This window comes from Arvicola amphibius, chromosome 18 (assembly GCF_903992535.2).
Source record: "Arvicola amphibius chromosome 18, mArvAmp1.2, whole genome shotgun sequence".
Taxonomy (NCBI): Eukaryota; Metazoa; Chordata; class Mammalia; order Rodentia; family Cricetidae; genus Arvicola; species Arvicola amphibius.
In genome coordinates, this window is record NC_052064.1 from 227,651 (window position 1) to 249,884 (window position 22,234).

Genomic DNA, 22,234 nt, shown 5'->3' on the forward strand with positions numbered 1-22,234 from the left:
TGTGTTTCTTTAATTAGCCCTTTCTCCTACTCCTAAGGCTCCAAAAAGGGTTTTGTCCATTGGTTTGTTGGTTCAAACAAAATAAAGAGATATCATAGTGCTTGAACAGATTTTTACACTATCCATTTTTTTCTACACAATAACTGCTGTTGGTTAACCGTATGTGTATTGGCCTAAGATCTTTAAAAAATAAGTTATAACAAGCCCTCAGTTTCTTCCACTGGTACAGATGATTACGGTAATATGCATAGGTTTCATCAGATTGATTACACACAAAGTCTTAATCCTGTATGAAGTACAAAACATTAAAACACTAAATTCACTTATAGTTTCATTATAGTATGATTTTTCTCATGGTTTGAAGAATACACATATTAAATTCATAGCTTTTCTGCAAGATAGTTTATTGTATGTATTTGCAGATGATTGTGACACAGGATTTACCAGTTATCTCTCCAGTCTGTGTTCTTTTATGCATTTGAAGATGAATAAGATGTGAAAAGTCTTTCTAACACTGATATACATTCATAAAGATTTTCTACACTACACAATAAAAGTGTGTTCTTTTATTTCCTTGAAGAGTACAGTGGTCTCCAAAGACCTAACTACACTGACTACATTCATAGGGGTTCTCTCTACTCTGTGATCTTTTGTACATTTGAAGATGACTGTTTTGCAAAGGCCTTACCAAAATGATTACGAACATAGGGTTTCTCTCCATGATGTGTTCTTTATAACTGAAGAAGACTGTGATTTGCAACAGCCTTACCACATTGATCACATTCACAGTTTTCTATCCAGTATGTGTTCTATGCAATTGAAGATTACTGTGACATGCAAAGGCCTACAACACTGATAAATTTCATAGGGTTTCTCTCCAGTGTGTGTTTTTTTATGTATTTGAAGAGCACCGTGTTGAGCAAAGGCCTAACCACACTGATTAAATTCATAGGATTTCTATCTAGTATGTGTTCTTTTATGCTTTTAAAGATTACTTTGAGATGCAAAGGCCTTACTACACTGATTACATTCATAGAGTTTCTCTCCCATATGTGTTCTTTTATGCCTGTGAAGATCACTGTGATGTGCAAAGGCCTTACTACACAGATTACATTCATAGGGTTTCTCTCCAGTATGTGTTCTTTTATGCTTTTGAAGAGTACTATTCTTAGCAAACGCCTTACCACACAGATTACATTCATATGGTTTCACTCCAGTATGTGTTCTTTTATGCACTTGAAGAGTACTATTTTCAGCAAAGGCCTTTCCACACAGATTACATTCATAGGGTTTCTCTCCAGTATGTGTTCTTATATGCTTTTGAAGAGTACTACTTTCAGCAAAGGCCTTACCACACAGATTACATTCATAGGGTTTCTCTCCAGTATGTGTCCTTTTATGCCTTTGAAGATCACTGTGGTGTGCAAAGGCCTTACCACACAAATTACATTCATAGGGTTTCTCTCCAGTATGTATTCTTTTATGCACCTGAAGATGACTGAGACGTGCAAAGGCCTTACCACACTGATTACATCCATAGGGTTTCTCTCCAGTATGTGTTCTTTTATGTATTTGAAGAGCACCGTGTTGAGCAAAGGCCTTACCACACTGATTACATTCATAGGGTTTCTCTCCAGTATGTGTTCTTTTATGCCTTTGAAGATCACTGTGATGTGCAAAGGCCTTACCACACAGATTACATTCATAGGGTTTCTCTCCAGTATGTGTTCTTTTATGCTTTTGAAGAGCACTTTGATATGCAAATGCCTTACCACACAGATTACATTCATATGGTTTCTCTCCAGTATGTGTTCTGCTATGCCTTTGAAGATTACTGTGATGTGCAAAGGCCTTACCACACAGATTACATTCATAGGGTTTCTCTCCAGTATGTGTTCTTTTATGCCTTTGAAGATCACTGTGATGTGCAAAGGTCTTACCACACAGATTACATTCATAGGGTTTCTCGCCAGTATGTGTTCTTTTATGTATTTGAAGTTCATTGTGTTGAGCAAAGGCCATACCAAAGTGATTACATGCATACGGTTTCTCTCCAGTATGTGTTCTTTTATGCTTTTGAAGAGTACTATTTTCAGCAAACGCCTTACCACACAGATTACATTCATAAGTTTTCTCTCCAATATGTGTTCTTTTATGCAACTGAAGATGACTGAGATGTGCAAAGGCCTTACCAAGCTGATTATATTCATAGGTTTTCTCTCCAGTATGTATTCTTTTATGCTTTTGAAGATCAGTTTGACATGCATACACATTACCACACTGATTGCATTCAGAGGATTTCTCTTCAGTATGTTTTCTTTTATGACTTTGATGAGTTTCATAAAGAACAAAGTCTTTATCACCTTGACTATATTCATAGGGTTTTTTTCCAGTGTGTTTTCTTTTCAGCACTTGAATATGACTGTGATATGCAAAGGCTTTACCACACTGCTTACTTGTAGAGCATTTTTGTCCAGTATATGTTTTTTCATTCCTTAGAAGATGAGGTCCACAGTGAGTATAAACTGAAAGTTTCTTCTCACCATTTTGGTTTCTTTCAGTCCTGCAAGGATAATTGGCAGATTTAAAAGCTTTACCACATTCAATACACTGTTGAACCTTATATCTGTATGAATTAATTTTATAACTTGTTCCAGTTCTAAAAAGGAATTAGTTATTAAGGTTTCATAACTCTGTTTAAAATCATGTTTGCTTTTTAATTAGGGATCAATCTGCATCTAGAAAAATAAGTTTGATGATAAATTCCTTTGTTTCATGGTTTACATTTTCACATTTGCAGAAATATTTTTATATTATTCACATTTTTGAAGACAACTGAATACACTGAGAGCTTTACCAACTTTACTGCATTCATAAATTTTACTATACTGTGAATCATATTACATTTGCTAAGTGAACTAGGACATTCAGAAGTATTTGCACAGACCTAGAACTCATGGGTCATTATTGGAATGTTTATATATTAAACATGATGGTAGCAAACCATCAGTATTGTATACTTGAATGAAATTCAACAAGTATACTCGACATGGGAACTACTGCTTATCTTCTTTTTGTTCTTAAGGAGAGGTATGTTAAATCTTTTCATATCCCTATGCTCATAAGCTTATATCAAGGGTAGTGTATGATACACATAGGAAAGGAAGAATAATTCACATACATGAAATTGAGGTATATGGATTTGTGAGGATTTAATAACCATCTGTGCACTTAAAGCTGTGCTTATTTGCATTGTTGCTTCTATTTAAAATTTCTAGGAAAAAGTGCAATCTCATCAGAGGCACAGTGTTATCAACTTTCAAATGAAAATTACCTTGCATGTCTTCTAGAAGATTGCCAATGTTCTTCAGTGTTGTGGTCTTCCCCAATGTATCCTAAAATACAGGACCAGAATATATGTTATATTCTTTTTTATTTATGTATTATGTATACAATATTCTGTCTGTGTGTTTGTCTGAAGGCCAGAAGAGGGCACCAGACCTCATTATAGATGGTTGTGAGCCACCATGTGGTTGCTGGGAATTGAACTTTGGAAGAGCAGGCAATGCTCTTAACCTCTGAGCCATCTCTCCAGCCCCCTATGTGTTATATTATTTAACAATGTGCAACATTTAGCTTATATTCTTAAATGCACCTAAGAACTATGACTGCTGTATTCACCTCATTCTTTCTAAATCAAATTGCAGAACAACATCCTTAACCAAGGAAAAGTTGTTTTCATATTTTGAAACATGAAGGAAATTCATTTTTACCTATAGAAATGAGGTTCCTGAAGGTCTCCAGCATTACATCTTTATAGAGATTCTTCTGGGAAGGATTCAGCAAATCCCACTCTTCCCGAGTGAAGTTGATATACACATCATCATAGGTCACTGCCTTCTAAAATATACCACACATGTGTAAAATGGAAAGCACGACAGTGACAAAGTTGGAACTGCATACTTCTTTCAGAGTATAGACATATGATTCTGCTGTTCCTTACTCTTATTCCATGACATAGACAGTCACTTTAGAGGGAAATTGAAAAGCAGAGTCAACTCTGTCATTTCTGTACCCTTTGCATGAGATACCACCTCATAAGAGCAATGTCTATTGAGAGGAAGAGACAACAAAAAAGATCAACAGTATATAGTATGCATGAGAAAATTATATGAAGTGTTACAGACCACACACAAAAAAAGTAATATGAGCACACTGAGTGTATTGGTACATTGTGCCTTTAACCATAACACTCAGTAAACAGAGTATTTGTCTCTGAGTTAAATTCTACACAAGGGGAACACAGGGTATCTCAAGAACTTTACTAAGTGCAGAGGGGCCTTGGGGCTGACAACCATAGCTCAATATGGTGGGAAGATTTAGCCCCGACCATTACAGCTGTTACAAACACATTCCTGCTTTTAGAGAAGGAGCTGTGTTTTATAATTAATACATTGGCCCCTTGGGGAATGCTCCCAAAATGTTCTTTCTCCCTGCCTAAGATGCTGAATGAAAGCCTCAATGCAAGTCATTTGATCACGCTAGTTCCTACCACAACCCTATTTTACTTTGTCACCTGATGTCATATTGCCCATCTGGAAGAACTATTCTTTATTCAAAAAGAAAACAGGAACTTTATGGCACACTAGGCCTTAAGGTTGTTTGTGACCCTGTAATGCCTCCTTGAGCAGCTTGTTAGAGGCCTCTTTTGATATGCAGAAGGGCCTAGTGACTGGTTTTAAATCGGTGATGGCTTCTTTTTTTTTTTTTTTTTTTTTTTTTTTTTTTTTGGTTTTTCGAGACAGGGTTTCTCTGTGGCTTTGGAGCCTGTCCTGGAACTAGCTCTTGTAGACCAGGCTGGTCTCGAATTCACAGAGATCCGCCTGCCTCTGCCTCCCGAGTGCTGGGGTGATGGCTTCTTTGTAATGGTTTGGAGACAAAGATCTGCAAAATCCTGGTGAACAATGCATACCCAAGCATCCTAATCTCTACCACGACTGATTAGCATATACTTAAATGTTGGGTGTTTTAGACACAGCTGTCCCTCAGCTAAATTCGACTTTGTAAGACTTACCTATTTCCTCAGCATTGGATAGACTCTATATATCACTAATTCTACTCTTCCACATTACAGCATAGCAGTGGACTGCTACCCAAAACATGAGAAGCCGTTGATAACCTCCACAAATTTAAAATTAATCATGACTAATATACTGGGATTTTCAGTCAGTTCAATTTCTATTTAGCTAGTTCCTAGTTTTTCAATTTATACTCTTACTACACATCTGAACACATTTAGCAAATACTTCAATACCACATTATATACATTTACAGAAAATAACCTTTTGTATTGCAATAAGTTAAAGAATACAGGAAACCCTGAAGCATAGTGTTGAGTGTTATTTCTGATGAAAAATTTATTTATTAAAAAGAACCATTAGATCCAAGACAAGATTTGGTTAATTGTTTTGATCAAGGTAATTGGTACTTGTTAGTGGAAAGCTATTAATTTAATCTTGCAGTCATTTGTTCAAGTCTATTAAAATTTTAAATTAAGCAAATTGATGCTTAAAAGGGAAATGCCACCATTAGAGCTCCAACCACAAAGGAATGATAAAGTAAACTCTGTCCCCATTTCTAAAGCCACATTTAGAATTGTAGTTGATTGATGGGGCTGAAGAGAAGACACTGGGGCTAAGAATACTGACTGTTCCTCTAGGGACCCAAGGTCACTTGTCAGCACCCACATGGAACCTCACAACTGTGTTTAGCTCCAGTTCTAGGGGACATGACACCATCACACAGACATACATGCACATGTAACACAAATGCACATAAAATAAAAATAAATCAATGCAACTGAATAAACATACTGAATGAAATTCAACATCACTTGCTAAATGGAAGTATCTTATTCTAGTATCATCTCAACTAAAGTGATTTTTAGAGGTATGTGTGTATGCTTTATTTGCTAAACCTGAAGATATAAAATTAGAAGCAGAGTCGATCATTGGTGTTACCAAAGATCTTCCAATCAGATTTTAGGGTGTGTTTTTTATCAGATATCTAAATAATTCAGTAATAATAGTTGTCTCAATTTCACCTTTAATAAAGAAAGATATCTTCACAGGTTAAAAAAAAGCTTTTAAAGGATGGGTTAATAATGATGTTAGACTCTAAAAAACAATATGAACAAGAAAGTTTTGTTGGCTTTTTGGAAGTTAATGAAATTTATTTTACATATCACTGTAGCAAAATTCCAATTGTTCTCAATAATAAAAAGCCATAGTCAGATATTGAGAAAGATCAGAGAAATAAAGGAGCCAATCACTACGAAGCTCTTTTACCTCAATAGAATTCTTGAACACAAATGGGAAAGACCTGTCTCCATGAATCCTCAGAATGAATGCTGTGGGTTCTATTTCCCTCCCATTTTAATAATACATAATCCATTGGACACCAAAAACTACCCACCCCACTGTAAATAACATTGCACTTTCAATTTCAGGCCACCTACAACTGAATAATCACACTGAGTATATTAATTTCAACAGTTTGGTCAATAACTCAGGGACACTGCTGTTAGCTCTAAACAGCCCTGATTAACATATTCTTATCTTTTGAGTGTTTAGATGCAGTCTTTTCTGAGCTCCATTCTACTTTATGAGATTTAACTATTTCCTAAGCATTGGTAAATCCCTTATATCACTAATCCTACAGTTCTACATGAACTGTATATATCCTATATATACTCCTATATCTATCCTTCCTCCATCTCCACCCTCCACCTCCCCCAAAGCTCTTGGCAGTCCTTCCCTTCTCCCTTCCCTCTCCCCCTCTCCCCTTCCCCCTAACCTCACCCCCACCCCTAACCCCACTCCCATGCTCACAACTTTTGCCATGCAATCTTGTTTGCTTCCAGTTTCCAGGAGGATCTATAAATGTTTTTCTTTGGGTTCACCTTGTTATTTGGCTTCTCTGGGCTTGTGAACAATAGGCTTAATGACCTTGGTTTATGGCTAGAGTCCACAAATGAGTGAGTATATACCATATTCATCCTTTTGGGTCTGGGTTATCTTACTCAGGATAGTGTTTTCATTTCCACCCATTTGCATGCAAAATTCAAGATGTCATTGTTTTTTATCTTTGAGTAGTACTCAAGTACGTATATATTCCACAGTTTCTGTTCTAATGGGAGCTCAAATCCAAATCCAGCTGGACCGGGTCCAAATGAGCATGTGATCAAACCGAATTCTCTGATTGTGGCTGATAATGGGAGCTGACTGAGAAGCCATTGATAAAGGCACTAGGACTTGTTTTTACCACATGTTCTGGCTTTTTGGGACCCTACTCTATATGGATGCACAGGTCCCTAGGCCTTGGACTTCCCACAGGGTAGGGTTTCCTGCCCTCTCTCCAGCAGGGTGGAAGAGGGAGGAGAGGGTTTTGGGGAGCAGGAGGGGATTGGGAGGAGGGAAGGAAGTGTAAATAATTGAATGAAAAAAATTAACAAAAGAAAAAAATCTTGATATCTTTCACATTCTGGCAAAAGTCATCATTCCTATATTCTACTGACAAACATAATCAACTTTTGTGTTGTAATTGTGCTGCCTGCTTTTATGCTATTGCTGATAAAATCCTCAAACTGAAAGCATCTCAGGCAGTAAATGGGACTATTTCATTGATTGTGTCAAATCACACTAATCATTTTGGAAATGTAGGAAAAACTGCAAGCTAACAATTAAAGGCAAAACTCATTTGCAAAGACTGTTTACAGGCTTTCTGTCTTGCCTAGTCTCTACCTCATGCTCAGAATGCTCCATATCCCAGCACAGGTCCACCTTCTTAGGGGCTTCCTACATCAATCACCAGTCAACACAATCTCTCACAGACACAGCAGTTTCTGGCTATTATGAGCAGAGTCGAGCAAGGGTCCCTGTGGTAGGATGGAAGACCATGTTTTGGGAATATGCACAGTGTGGTACACCTGGGTCTTGGGGTAGATTGACTCCCAATGTCCTGAGGATTGCATACTGATTTCCACAGTGGCTGGACAAGTTTGCACTGCAAGAGCAATGAGACCCCTTGTTCCACATCCTTGGAGCCTTAGCTGTCACTTGTGTTGTTGGACTGATCCTTTCTGTCAGGTTTATGAAGAAATCTCCTGATGGCTAATGATACTGAACATATTTTTAAATGTGTCTCATCTATTTTAGATTCCGCTACTGAGAATTCCATTTAGAGATATACCCTACCATATTTGAATTATGTGGTTGCTGTCTTGTTGCATGACTGTTTTTTATCCTGAGTGAGACAAGCCAGAAGCACATAAACCAACATGGTATACTCAGTTATAAGTGGATATGAGCAGTTAAATAAAGTACAACCATAGTAATCACAGTCAATCACAGGGCAAGCCATAGATGCAGAAAACCTAAGTAACAAGAATGGATCTAGGGGACATGCATGGATTTCTCTGGGAAGACAAAATTGGATAATTTTGTGAGTGCACTAGAGGCAGGTGGAGATGGGAACAGGAAAGATCAAGTAATCAAGGGATATTTGAAGAATAGGAAGTAGAGATGACAAGAATAACAAAGCAGGATATGTGGAAACAGTGCACTGCAAACTTCCCAAACTACAAGAAAGACACTATTGCAGATTCCTAGTAGTGAGGAATACAGAGGCTGAATCAGCCTCATTCTGTAAATACAGAAGGCTCCCAATGGTAGGATTGGGACACAAAGTCAGTCACTAAACTTAGAACTACACTTGTTCTGCTAGCAAGATACACTGGGGAAAAGGTGCCCCAGAGTTTGTGAAGTGACCAACCAATGACTGGTCTAACTTTTAGTCCAAGCTATGAGAGGACGCCAATGTCTGATACTGCCAGGATGGCCAAGAACCAGAAATTGATAGCTTCCACAATAAGGGTAGAACCAAATGCAACTAAACAAGAAAAAAATTAAATGATTCATATCTAAAACCATAGATTGATTCCCAGCACAAATGTCACCAGAGAGAATTCTTCCAGCAGCTGATGGTTGCAAATGCAGAGATCCCTACCCAAACATTACCTTGAGTTCTTGGAATCCTGTGGAAGGAAGGGGTAAATAAAACATGTAGGATCTTGGAGGGGTTGGGAAACCCATGAAAACCAAAGCTACAAAATCAACAAAACAAGTCTCATAGGGTCTCAGACAAAATGAAGTGACAGTCATGGCACATGAACAGCTCTGTGTATGCCCTGTGCATGCATGCTTTGGTTGTTAGCTTGGGGTGTTTGTGTGATTACTAACTGTAGAACTCCTGGTCTCTTACTCTTGCCAATTTTTGTGACCTTTTCCTTCCTATTTGTTTGCTTTGTCCAGTTTTGATAAGAAAGTTAACCTAGGTTTCTTGAACCTTTTTATGAAGGGTATCTTTGATATCCCTTAGAGGCCTTCTATTTTATGACAGATGAAAGAGGAGCAATGGACCTGGGGGAATGAGGATTGGGGGGAACTGGAAGGAGTGGAAGAAGTGCAAGCTGCAGTCAACATGTATTGTATGAGAAAAGAATAAATAAAAGAGAAAAATAAAATGTGAAATACATTTAGTCTGAGATTTTTGATCTTCATAATGTGTAATAACCCATATAGCACAAATCTCTAAAAACTCTTCTGCCATTCAAGCCAACCTCTTGTCTCACACATCTTGAAATTACAAGTAACGAATTAAGGATTTCCAACAGGCAATGGCATAGTATAAACTCCCATTCAGAAAATGGAATATAGTTGTGCTTCAACCCCAATTTCAAGCAGAAAATCCTTGCTCATGTGTACATCATCCCAGACAGAAGAACAGGTAGGCAGTTCACCAGTCTATGAACTAACACACTCACTACATTCCCAGACACAATCCCCAGCCAACCCTACAGTTACCACAACCTACACATTGGGTGGAAAGCCTCTGCTCAAGTACAGGACACACCACAAGAAGAATAAGTAGATAAACTGAGGAAAAGACCACATGCTGGACCAGAGGCCATGGCAACCATCAAAAATTCACATAGACTTCCTCCATTCTTTCAAAAACTCTCAATACTAAACCAAAAACCCACTTCCCTCATCATATCTGTATTGTAGCTTCCAACTTGGGTAGAAACCCCTGGCTCATAGGACAAACTACCTGCCAGAATTCCATGTAAGCCACCAGACCACAGACCTCCCCAAATCTTCCTTACACCCTCAACACTTTCCCCAAGCCCCCCCCCCCCTTTTCCGTTTGCAGTCCTAACCTCCTTAGGCTCATACTCTACTCTATAATAAAGGCTACACATACTGCAATACTTTCGGTCCCAAAATTGGTGTACTGCATGTACTGGCTTTTTGGGAACCTAGTCTCTTTGGATGATACCTTGCTCAGGCTAGTTACAGTAGGGAAGGCTGTGGAATTTCCCCAAAGCAGTGTGCCTTACCCTCCCTGAAAATTGGATAGCAGGGTGGGAGGGTTTGTGGAGACAATGAGTGGAAGAGAGAGAAAAGCAACTTTGATTGGTATGTATAAAGGAAAGAGATAGTTTGTTTTCTTATTTTAAAAAATAAAGTGCCAAAAGATAAAAAAAAATTCAGTTCAACCATATGCCACACAGACTAGACTACCAGAGATCAAACAGAAATCAGGGAAGCAAACACCCACCCAACAAAGACAATCTGAGAGATTGACACTTGAACCACAATCACAGCCCAAATTCTTGGACAAAAGGAAAGAACACAATCAGCAACAGACAGAGCAATGTGTCACCACCAGATTCCAGCAATCCTACTGCACCACACCCTGCAAATCAAAATGACTCTGCAATACCATCTCACACCAGTCAGAATGGCTTAGATCACAAACATCAATGATTGCTGAGGCTGGACAGCATGTTGAGAAAGGGGAACACTCATCCATTGCTAGTGGGAATGCAAACTTGTACAAACACTCTGGAAATTATTGCAGTTTATCAGATAATTGGGAATCAACCTACCTCAGGACAAAGAAATACAACTCTTGGGCATATACATAAAAGATGCACAACCAAATAATTCTACACGAATATTTGTTCAACTATGTTCATAGCAGCATTATTAGTAAAAGCCCAAACCTGGATACAACCTAGATGTTCCTCAATCAAAGAACAGATAAAGAAAATGTTATATGTAGTAAAGTTCAAAGGTTAAAAGTGAAAAATATGTGCAGTATGTGCAGAATTCAAAAACTTAATTTTAACTTACTTGACAGAAACTTAAACACAAATGAATGGATGGGAAGTAAGAAGAAGACTTATTTTAGAATTAGTAGTTACAGCGCAAATTCTAATTGGTCTCATTCATAAAACCTGGAGTCAGATATTAGGGTGAAAGCTAAAAGATCAGAGAAGCAGAGCAGCCAGCCACTAGTTCTTAGTTCTATGAAGTCCTGAGACCAATGTGGGAGTCCACATATAACTCAGCTTCTATTTAGAGTCCTTTCTGTCTTAAAGAAGTCATTTGAGTTCAAGCTTGCCTGCTCTGCATTTTCCAGTAACTTTGAGGGCTATGAGTAATGTCTGTGTTAGCCCATAGAAAAAACATTTTGCCCAGTTCAAAGAGCACAGATTTTAAAATAAGATTTGGGCTGGTGTAAGCCAGCAATAGCAAGTCATCCTTAGAGATTAGAAGCTGCTTAGCTGAATAAGATAATGCACCTCTTTGAACTGTATTCCAAAGACAGTGCAGAAAAATGGTTACCTGACTTAATTGCTCTTTGTTCTGCCTATTGACTGTATTTAGTATATATACTGGCTCAGAAATACACTCAGGGCTGTTCGGTATTGGCCTTCAGTCCTCCCAGTCTATCCTATTTCTGTCTTCATTTCTCTTAACCTAACTTTTTCTCAGTCTCAGTATCCACTCACAGGGAATTGCTAGGAAAATTCCATGAAGTGGGCTTCAAGAGACTGGCACCAAATGCTGGGAAGTGCAAGGAGGGTGGGAGGAACAACACAAGGCCACCTCAGGATGAAAGAGTGTACTCAGTACTCAGTTAAAGGGAGGCATTGCAGTGAGTTTTCTCAGGGAGCCATTGCTGTAAATACAAAGGAAAGTTGTCAGGGATCATTGTCCTAAAGGATAGCAGAGGTCATTGCCCTAAGGCTGTGTGTGGAGAACCCGCCCACATCCCAACTATCCAACCGCCCATTATTCCAACTATCTTGAAAAATGTTAATGGAATCACATGTTTCGGCTTACACCAGGGGTGCTGACTGATGACCTTCGCTATCCAGGCAAAAGTTCCCTCCCACCCCCACCCCATTCAAGGACTATATAAGCTGTAATCTTCACCCAAATAAACGAGACCTTGACAAATAGAACAGCCCATGTTCTTCCAGGTAGCGCCCCTTCAGAGGACTCTGAATAGCTAACCCTGCCAGCGGGGTTACAGAAAGTAAACACAGGAGTGTACATACAAGACAAAAGAGGTTAGCTATGCAGCATGAAAAAATAATTTAGTAACTGCTGTGTATGTGTAAAATAAGGAAAGAAGTAACTTGAATAAGAAGTAACTTTTATATAAATGTAAAAAGTAATTATGAGACAAAAAAACAGCAAATAGCTGTTTCTACATTATTTAGGTATATTTTAAAACCCATAGGTGCTAAGTCAGCAACTGTATACATTTTTGGAATTTATTGAAAGAATTTGTCCTTGGTTTCCTGAGCAGAGAACCTTTAATGCAGATATGAGGAGGTGTATTGGAGTTAAAGTACAGCAATATTATGATGTCCATGGTCCAGAGAACATTTCAGTGGCTATTTTCAGCCTCTTGACACTTATTCATGACAGCTTATTCAGACAGAAATTGCACCCAAACTGAAGTAAAAGTATAACTAAGCTTTCTGTTTCAATGAAGGAACTGTTTAATGCAAATGCTTCTGAAAAGTCGTCTGATGATGTCACATCAGATACTGATGATGAGGTAAAATTTAAAAGAGAGGTTCCTGATAATGAGGTGAAATCAAAAAAAGGGACTTCTAAATGTCCTGATTCAGATTTCCCACAGTATCTATGAATGTTGAAGAATAGTCATGTAAATAATCTAAGACAGTTGAAAAACAGTCAGAGACTAAGGGGCTGAGGAATCTGATGGATTCTTTAAATAAAAAACTGGAAGAAGTCCATATTTCTTCCTGGAAAAAAAAAAAAAACTCATGAGGGATCTCACAAAGGAGTTCATCGATAAGCTTAAAAAGGAGCACTCCCTTGCCTTCCCCCAGAGAGAAGACAGATTTAGATTCTCCTGAGGATTATAATATTAAAGAAATGTCCTATGATGTCTATGGTCCAGAAGCCTGCAAATTCTTAACAGACTTTGACTATGAGCCCATTATATGGAAGTATTAAGAGAGGAGCCACGAAAGAAGTCATTCAAGGATCTAATTTATTTCCAGTTATAGAACATCAGGATGCTCAAGGAAATGTTCTGAGAGTTCACACGTCTTTACCTTTTACACAACTTAAAGAATTAAAAAATGCTGGTTCTCAAATTGGGCCAAAAACTATTTATTCAAGCAGTTCTGTAGACAATAGCAGTTGAAGCTTTGCCTCCTGTGGATTGGAAAAAATTGGCCAGGGCTTGTTTGTCTGGAGGAGATTATGTATTGTGGAATCATAATTCCATGAGTATGTGAACTTAGAGCTAATATTAACAAAGCTCAAAATATGCCTGTCTGGGGCCGGAGAGATGGCTCAATAGTTGGGTGCACTAACTGCTCTTCCAGAGGACCCAAGTTCAATTCCCAGCACCCACGTGGCAGCTCACAACTGTCTGAAGATCCAGTTGCAGGGGATCTGACACCTTCACACCAATGCACATAAAATAAAGTTAAATAAACCATAAAAAAAAATTTAAAATACCTAGTAAGTTTGACATGAGAGCAGGAGAAGGTGATTATAAAGATTTAGATCATCAGTTGAAATTTGATATGGCCGTATATGCTCAACTTAATATTCAGCAAAAAAAGGCCTGGCATAAATTACATTGCATTGCAAAGGAAACAAAAAAATTGTCTACAATAAGACACAGACCTGATGAAATGTTTCAAGATTTTGTTTCTCAATCAATGACAACTGTAGGGAAACTTTAACGATTCAGAAACTGAACTTTACTTGAAAACAGTATATATGCTGTCTGAGAAATAAACTCGGAGTTGTTTGGTAGTGGCCTTCAGTCCTCCTGATCTAACCTATGTTTCTGTCTTCATTTCTCTTGATCTAAATTTTCCTCAGTCTCAGTGTCCCTTCCCAGGAAACCCCAACTGAATTCTGCTGGACAGACCATATGGGGTATTCTACTAAGCTTGAACAAAATTTACTGCAGGTTCTGTATGATGTTGCCCTGAGATAAGGAATTTTGTTTCATTTGCCTTCCATAAATTAAGAGATTAGCTTGATACATTCTACACTGTAGGGCACATTGCTTGGCTTTCAGTGCAGAGCAAGGGTCTTCTCTTTAATGGTGCATAAATCCTTGAAAATCCCTATTTTTCACTACTGGACTGCCAAATGAAATTACCTAATACTTTCTTTTCTTTCATTCCTTTCTATTTCTTTTTCACTGTAGACATAAAGGAGTCAGCAGTAATAACTATCCAACAGAAATAATATTTTTTCTAAGATAGCAGTCTATTACTTTTGAATTCTGCCTTAACAACCTTCATGGCACATGGAAATATTAAGAAAGATAGGGGGCCAAAGAATCACAAAAATAATCTCTAGTAAAATTTTTATGAAGTCTTCTAAGCACCTGTACTTACTTACCTGACCAATATCACCTAATAGAGCCACAAGGAATGAGGCCAGGCTTGGTTGGGCTCGAGGGACCAGAGCTAGATGAGGCCATGAGAGCTTATTGAGAGCAATCAGAATTTTTATATATTTGTCAGAATCAGAAGTTAATGGCAATTCCTGGGCTCAATACAGTTGTAGATCCCCGGATGCCATGAAGATTGTAAGCTATACAGGGAATACAAGTTCATTGTCTCAGACCAGTTGCCCTGTAAAGCTTCCAAGCTTCCTTGACTACTGAGGGATTCTAAAGAGAAACACAAATTAGCCTGAATGCCTCTGCCTGAGTGAGTCCATCAATCTGTCAGGAACTGGAAGTCACAATGTGCCCCATTAGCCATTGACTTAACCTGAAAACCCTGAGACACAGATCTCTCAGGACTGACAGGCCAAGTCAACTCCTTGTTTCCCTGTAGGGCATTTTGCCCACTAAAATTCTATGACCTTGACCTCCACTGCCTGCCAGCACAGTCTACATTCCAGGCTTTCAGGTCCTACAAGAACAGTCAGTTATGCTCTGTGCAGAGCTTTCCGTGACTTTTGGATTTTTGCCATCTAAAGTCTCGATATCTTCAAAATTCTTCCAAAGTCCATATTTCCAAGTCCATTGCAGCAACAAAATCCCCGTTGAGGTACCATTTTTGTTGTTACTTTCATCTCTGTTGCTGTTATTAAATTATCTAACCAAAAGGAACTCTGGAAATGAACAGGTTTATTTGGTTGTTATGCCTAAGTCAGAGTCCACCACTGTGGGAGCTTAGGATCAAAACGCAAGTTAATCACTGAAGACAAAACATGCAGAACCATTGTTGCCTAATTTTCTCTTTTGCCTTGTCACTCACTGTCTTGTGCTCAGCTAGCTCTCTTAATCAGCCCAGGCCCACTTGCTTAGAGACACTGCCAACTCAGTGGAAGATCTTCCAACATCAATTGCCAATCAACACAATGTCTTTCAGACAGAGATCACACATTCTGACCTAAGCACCTGCTTAATTGATGTGCTCTCAGATGAACCTTGTCTTTGTCATGTTGACAGCTGAGGCTAATATATGAAAAGTTTTAGAAAACCAAAGACAATGTATTAGCCTTGTCAATGAGCTAAGCAGCAAAGACTCAAACATGAGGACAGCAAGACCTAGAAAGCACAGACATGCCAGGAAATGGAAAGGGGCAAGCATCTAAGTTCATTAAGAGAAAACTAAAACTGCTTATGCAAGAAACTAATAGTTTCTTGCATAAGCAGTAAATGAACAATTAAGGATCAAGTAGCATAAGCAATATTCTGAATACAAATTGGTGAAGGTCTATAATTTTTAAGAAAATGAATGATGTAATAAGTTTACGGTTCAAAAAATCAAAAATATAGGTTCTCAGGTGTCCTGCTCCTGTTCTAAGGCCATCCACCCAAAGGGGTCAGACTCTGGCCTCCAGGCAGGTCTGAGGATTCCTGCAAGGGAGTGCGAGCTTCTTCATATTGTGACACAAGGAATAGGTCCTCCTCTGGCACTGGGGAGATCCAGCCAGTTTCAGTCACAGCAAAGATTGGTCTAGGACACCAAACGCCTCCCGGCTCCTTTTGAAGGAAGAGATGGGCAGGCACCAATGCAGGAGCTCCTCCAACAACATGAAAGGCAACATGACATCACCACAATCCAGACATCCCTAAACAACAAGAATTGAACAACCTACCCCAGAAGATATAGAAGAAACCGACCTTAAACAGTACTTTATGAAAATAATAGAGGACCTAAAACAGGAGGTAAAAAACTGCCATAAAGAAATGGAGATGACAAACAAAAAGGTAGACGAAATAAATAAATCTCTCAAAGATACCCAAGAAAAACAAGAAAAACAAGAAAAAGCAATCAAACAGGTAAGGGAAACAGTACAAGACCTGATAAATGAAATGGAGGTATTGCAGAAAACACAAACTGAGGGAAGACTGGAAATGGAAACTCTGAGTAAACGAACAGAAACTTCAGAGACAAGTATTTCCAACCGAATACAAGAGATGGAAGAAAGAATCTCGGACTCTGAAGATACTATAGAGGAAATAAATTCACAGACTAAAGAACAAAACAAATCTAACAAATTCTTAACACAAAACATTCAGGAAATCTGGGACACCATGAAAAGACCAAACCTAAGAATAATTGGGGTAGAAGAAGGAAAAGAATTACAACTCAAAGGCCCAGAAAACATATTCAACAAAATTATAGAAGAAAACTTCCCCAACCTAAAGAAGGATGTTCCTATGAAGGTACAAGAAGCCTACAGAACACCAAATAGACTGGATCAAAAGAAAGCATCCCCACGCCATATAATAATCAAAACACAAAACATACAGAATAAAGAACAGATATTAAGAGCTGCAAAGGAAAAAGGTCAAGTAACATATAAAGGGAAACCTATCAGAATTACACCTGATTTCTCAATGGAAACCATGAAAGCGAGAAGAGCTTGGATATATGTGTTACAGACACTAAGGGAACATGGATGCAAGCCTAGACTATTATACCCAGCAAAGCTTGCATTCACCATTGATGGAGAAAACAAGATATTCCAGGACAAAAACAGATTTAAACAATACGCAGCCACAAATCCAGCCTTGCAGAAAGTAATAGAAGGAAAATCACAAACCAAGGAGTCCAACAACGCCCACAATAACTCAGGCATCTAGCGACCCTTCACCAGCACAACTTGAAGAAGGGAAATACACAAACTCTACTACAAAAAATGACCGAAGTTAACAACCACTGGTCATTAATATCACTTAGTATCAATGGACTCAATTCACCTATAAAAAGGCACAGGCTAAGAGACTGGATACGAAAACAGGATCCAACATTTTGCTGTTTACAAGAAACACACCTCAACCACAAGGACAGACACCTACTCAGAGTAAAGGGTTGGGAAAAGGTTTATCAAGCAAATGGCCCTAAGAAACAAGTGGGTGTGGCCATACTGATTTCCAACAAAGTTGACTTCACACTAAAATCAATCAGAAGAGATGGAAAGGGACACTTTATACTCATAACAGGAAAAATCCATCAGAATGAAGTCTCAATCCTGAATATCTATGCCCCTAATATAAAAGCTCCCACTTATGTAAAAGAAACACTTCTAGAACTCAAGGCAGCCATCAAACCACACACACTAATAGTTGGAGACTTCAACACGCCTCTCTCACCAATGGACAGGTCAATCAGACAGAAACCTAACAGAGAATTGAAAGACTTAATGGAGGTAATGAACCAAATGGACTTAACAGACATCTATAGAACATTCCACCCAAATAGGAAAGAATATACCTTCTTCTCTGCGGCTCATGGAACCTTTTCGAAAATTGACCATATACTTGGTAACAAAGCAAACTTCCACAGTTACCAAAAAATATTAGTAACCACCTGTGTCTTATCGGATCACCATGGATTAAAATTAGAATTCAACAACAATGCTACCCCCAGAAAGCCCACAAACTCATGGAAACTGAACAGTCAACTACTGAACCACACCTGGGTCAAGGAAGAAATAAAGAAAGAAATTAAACTCTTTCTTGAATTTAATGAAAACAAAGACACAACATACTCAAACCTATGGGACACAATGAAAGCAGTGCTAAGAGGAAAGTTCATAGCACTAAGTGCCCACTTAAAGAAAGCGGAGAAAGCACTCATTGGTGACTTAACAGCACACCTGAAAGCTCTGAAAAAAAAAAAGAAGCAGACTCAACTAGGGGAAGTAGAAGACTGGAAATAATCAAACTGAGGGCAGAAATCAACAAAATAGAAACACAGAAAACAATCCAAAGAATCAATGAAACAAGAAGCTGGTTCTTGGAGAAAATCAACAAGATTGACAAACCCTTAGCCAAACTAATCAAACGGCAGAGGGAGAACACACAAATTAATAAGATCAGAAATGAAAAGGGGGACATAACCACAGACAGAGAGGAAATTCAGAGAATCATTAGATCTTACTACAACAGCCTGTATGCCACAAAATTGGAAAATGTAAAAGAAATGGACAGTTTTTTAGATAAATACCATATACCAAGATAAACCAGGACCAGGTAAATGCTCTAAATCGTCCTGTTAGTCGCGAAGAATTAGAAACTGTTATCAGAAACCTCCCTACCAAAAAGAGCCCAGGACCAGATGGTTTCAATGCAGAATTCTACAAGAACTTCCAAGAAGACCTAATACCTATACTCCTTAAGGTATTTCATAATATAGAAACACAAGAGTCACTGCCAAATTCCTTCTATGAAGCTACAGTTACCCTGATACCTAACCCACACAAAGACTCAACCAAGAAAGAGAATTACAGGCCAATCTCACTCATGAACATTGATGCAAAAATTCTCAATAAAATACTGGCAAACCGAATCCAAGAACACATTAGAAAAATTATCCATTACGATCAAGTAGGCTTCATCCCAGAGATGCAGGGCTGGTTCAACATACGAAAATCTATCAATGTAATCCATGATATAAATAAACTGAAGGAAAAAAACCATATGGTCATCTCATTAGATGCTGAAAAAGCATTTGACAAAATTCAGCACCCTTTTATGATAAAGGTCTTGGAGAGATTAGGGATACAAGGGTCATTCCTAAATATAATAAAAGCTATTTACAGCAAGCCGACAGCTAACATCAAATTAAACGGAGAGAAACTCAAGGCTATCCCACTAAATTCAGGAACGCGACAAGGCTGTCCACTCTCTCCTTATCTCTTCAATATAGTGCTTGAAGTTCTAGCAATAGCAATAAGACAACATAAGGGAATCAAGGGGATTCGATTTGGAAAGGAAGAAGTTAAACTTTCATTATTTGCAGATGATATGATAGTGTACATAAGCGACCCCAAAAACTCCACCAAAGAACTCCTACAGCTGATAAACTCCTTCAGTAACGTGGCAGGTTACAAGATCAACTCCAAAAAATCAGTCGCCCTCCTATACACAAAGGATAAGGAAGCAGAGAGGGAAATCAGAGAAGTATCACCTTTCACAATAGCCACAAATAGCATAAGATATCTGGGAGTATCTCTAACCAAGGAAGTGAAGGATTTATTTGACAAGAACTTTAAGTCTTTGAAGAAAGAAATTGAAGAGGATACCAGAAAATGGAAGGATCTCCCCTGCTCGTGGATTGGGAGGATCAACTTAGTAAAAATGGCAATTCTACCAAAAGCAATCTATAGATTCAATGCAATCCCAATCAAGGTCCCATTAAAATTCTTCACAGAGATTGAGAGGACAATAATCAACTTTATATGGAAAAACAAGAAACCCAGGATAGCCAAAAAAATCTTATACAATAAAGGTACTTCTGGAGGCATTACCATCCCTGACTTCAAACTCTATTACAGAGCTACAGTATTGAAAACAGCTTGGTATTGGCATAAAAACAGAGAAGTTGACCAATGGAATCGTATAGAAGACACGGATCTTAAACCACAAACCTACAAACACCTGATTTTTGATAAAGGAGCCAAAAGTACACAATGGAAGAAAGAGGGCATCTTTAACAAATGGTGCTGGCATAACTGGATGTCAACCTGTAGAAGAATGAAAGTAGATCCATATCTATCACCATGCACAAAACTCAAGACCAAATGGATTAAAGACCTCAATATTAATCTGAACACATTGAGCTTGATAGAGGAGAAAGTGGGAAGTACTCTACAACAAATGGGCACAGGGAACCGTTTCCTACGCATAACCCCAGCTGCACAGACATTAAGGGCAACATTGAATAAATGGGACCTCCTGAAGCTGAGCAGCTTCTGTAAAGCAAAGGACATTGTCACTAAGACACAAAGGCATCCTACTGACTGGGAAAAGATCTTCACCAACCCTGCAACTGACAAAGGTCTGATCTCTAAAATATATAAGGAACTCAAGAGACTAGACTTTAAGATGCCAATTAACCCAATTAAAAAATGGGGCGCTGAACTGAACAGAGAATTCTCAACAGAAGAAGTTCAAATGGCCAAAAGACACTTAAGGTCATGCTCAACCTCCCTAGCTATCAGGGAAATGCAAATCAAAACAACTTTGAGATATCATCTTACACCTGTCAGATTGGCTAAAATCCAAAACACCAATAATAACCTTTGCTGGAGAGGTTGTGGGGTAAGGGGTACACTCATCCATTGCTGGTGGGAATGCACACTTGTGCAACCACTTTGGAAAGCAGAGTGGCGGTTTCTCAGGAAATTCGGGATCAACCTACCCCAGGACCCAGCAATTCCACTATTGGGAATCTACCCAAGAGATGCCCAATCATACTACAAAAGCATTTGCTCATCTATGTTCATAGCAGCATTATTTGTAATAGCCAGATCCTGGAAACAACCTAGATGCCCTTCAGTGGAAGAATGGATGAAGAAACTGTGGAATATATACATGCTAGAATACTACTCAGCGGTAAAAAACAATGACATCTTGAATTTTGCATGCAAGTGGATGGAAATAGAAAACACTATTCTGAGTGAGGTTACCCAGACCCAAAAAGATGAACATGGGATGTACTCACTCATAATCGGTTTCTAGCCATAATTAAATTACGTTGAGCCTATAATTTGGGACCCTGGAGAAGATAATAAGAAGGTGAACTCCCAAAAGAAGATATAGTAATCCTCCTGGATATTGGAAGTAGACACGATCGCCAGGCAAAAATTGGGAACTTGAGGGTTGGGCGAGACTGGGCCAAGGGAAGATGGGGAGAGAAAAGCGTGAAGGGGAGAATGGGGGGAGCTCGGAGGAATGGGATGCTTGGGATACAGGAAGGGTGGATATGGGAGCAGGGAAGAATATATCTTAATTTAGGGAGCCACCTGAGGGTTGTCAAGAGACTTGACCCTAGAGGGGTTCCCGGGTTTCCAGGGAGACGCCCCCAGTTAGTTCCTTGGGCAGCTGAGGAGAGGGAGCCTGAAAAGGCCAGTTCCTATAGCCATACTGATGAATTTCTTGCATGTCACCATAGAACCTCCACCTGGCGATAGATGAAGAAAATGACAGAGACCCACATTGGAGCACTGGACTGAGCTCCCAAGGTCCTGATGAGGAGCAGAAGGAGAGAGAACATGAGAAAGAAAGTCAGGACCGTGAGGGAACCTTCACCTGGCAATAGATGAAGAAAATGACTGAGCCCCACAATGGAGCACTGGACTGAGGTCCCAAGGTCCTGATGAGGAGCAGAAGAAGAGAGAACATGAGAAAGAAAGTCAGGAACGTGAGGGGTGCGTTCACTTATGGAGACGGTGGGACAGAACTAATGGGAGATCACCAACTCCAGTTGGAATGGGACTGATGGATCATGCGACCCAACCCGTGTCTCTGAATGTGGCCAACAGTGGGGGCTGACTGAGAAGCA

The 22,234-nt window shown here is 38.9% G+C and overlaps 1 protein-coding gene across 1 annotated transcript in view; it reads right to left on the reverse strand.

Annotated features, from left to right (window-relative positions):
- Positions 1 to 786: 786 nt before the first annotated feature.
- Positions 787 to 22,234, reverse strand: part of LOC119803889 (zinc finger protein 431-like) — a 48,686-nt gene continuing 27,238 nt past the window's right edge. Inside the window, exons 2-4 of the mRNA XM_038315352.1 lie at positions 3,774 to 3,900; positions 3,335 to 3,395; positions 787 to 2,563 (exon numbers count right to left, since the gene is read on the reverse strand). Coding sequence (XP_038171280.1) covers positions 985 to 2,563; positions 3,335 to 3,395; positions 3,774 to 3,900 — 1,767 coding nt within the window. The 3' untranslated portion in view covers positions 787 to 984. The remainder of the gene's footprint in view (positions 2,564 to 3,334; positions 3,396 to 3,773; positions 3,901 to 22,234) is intronic.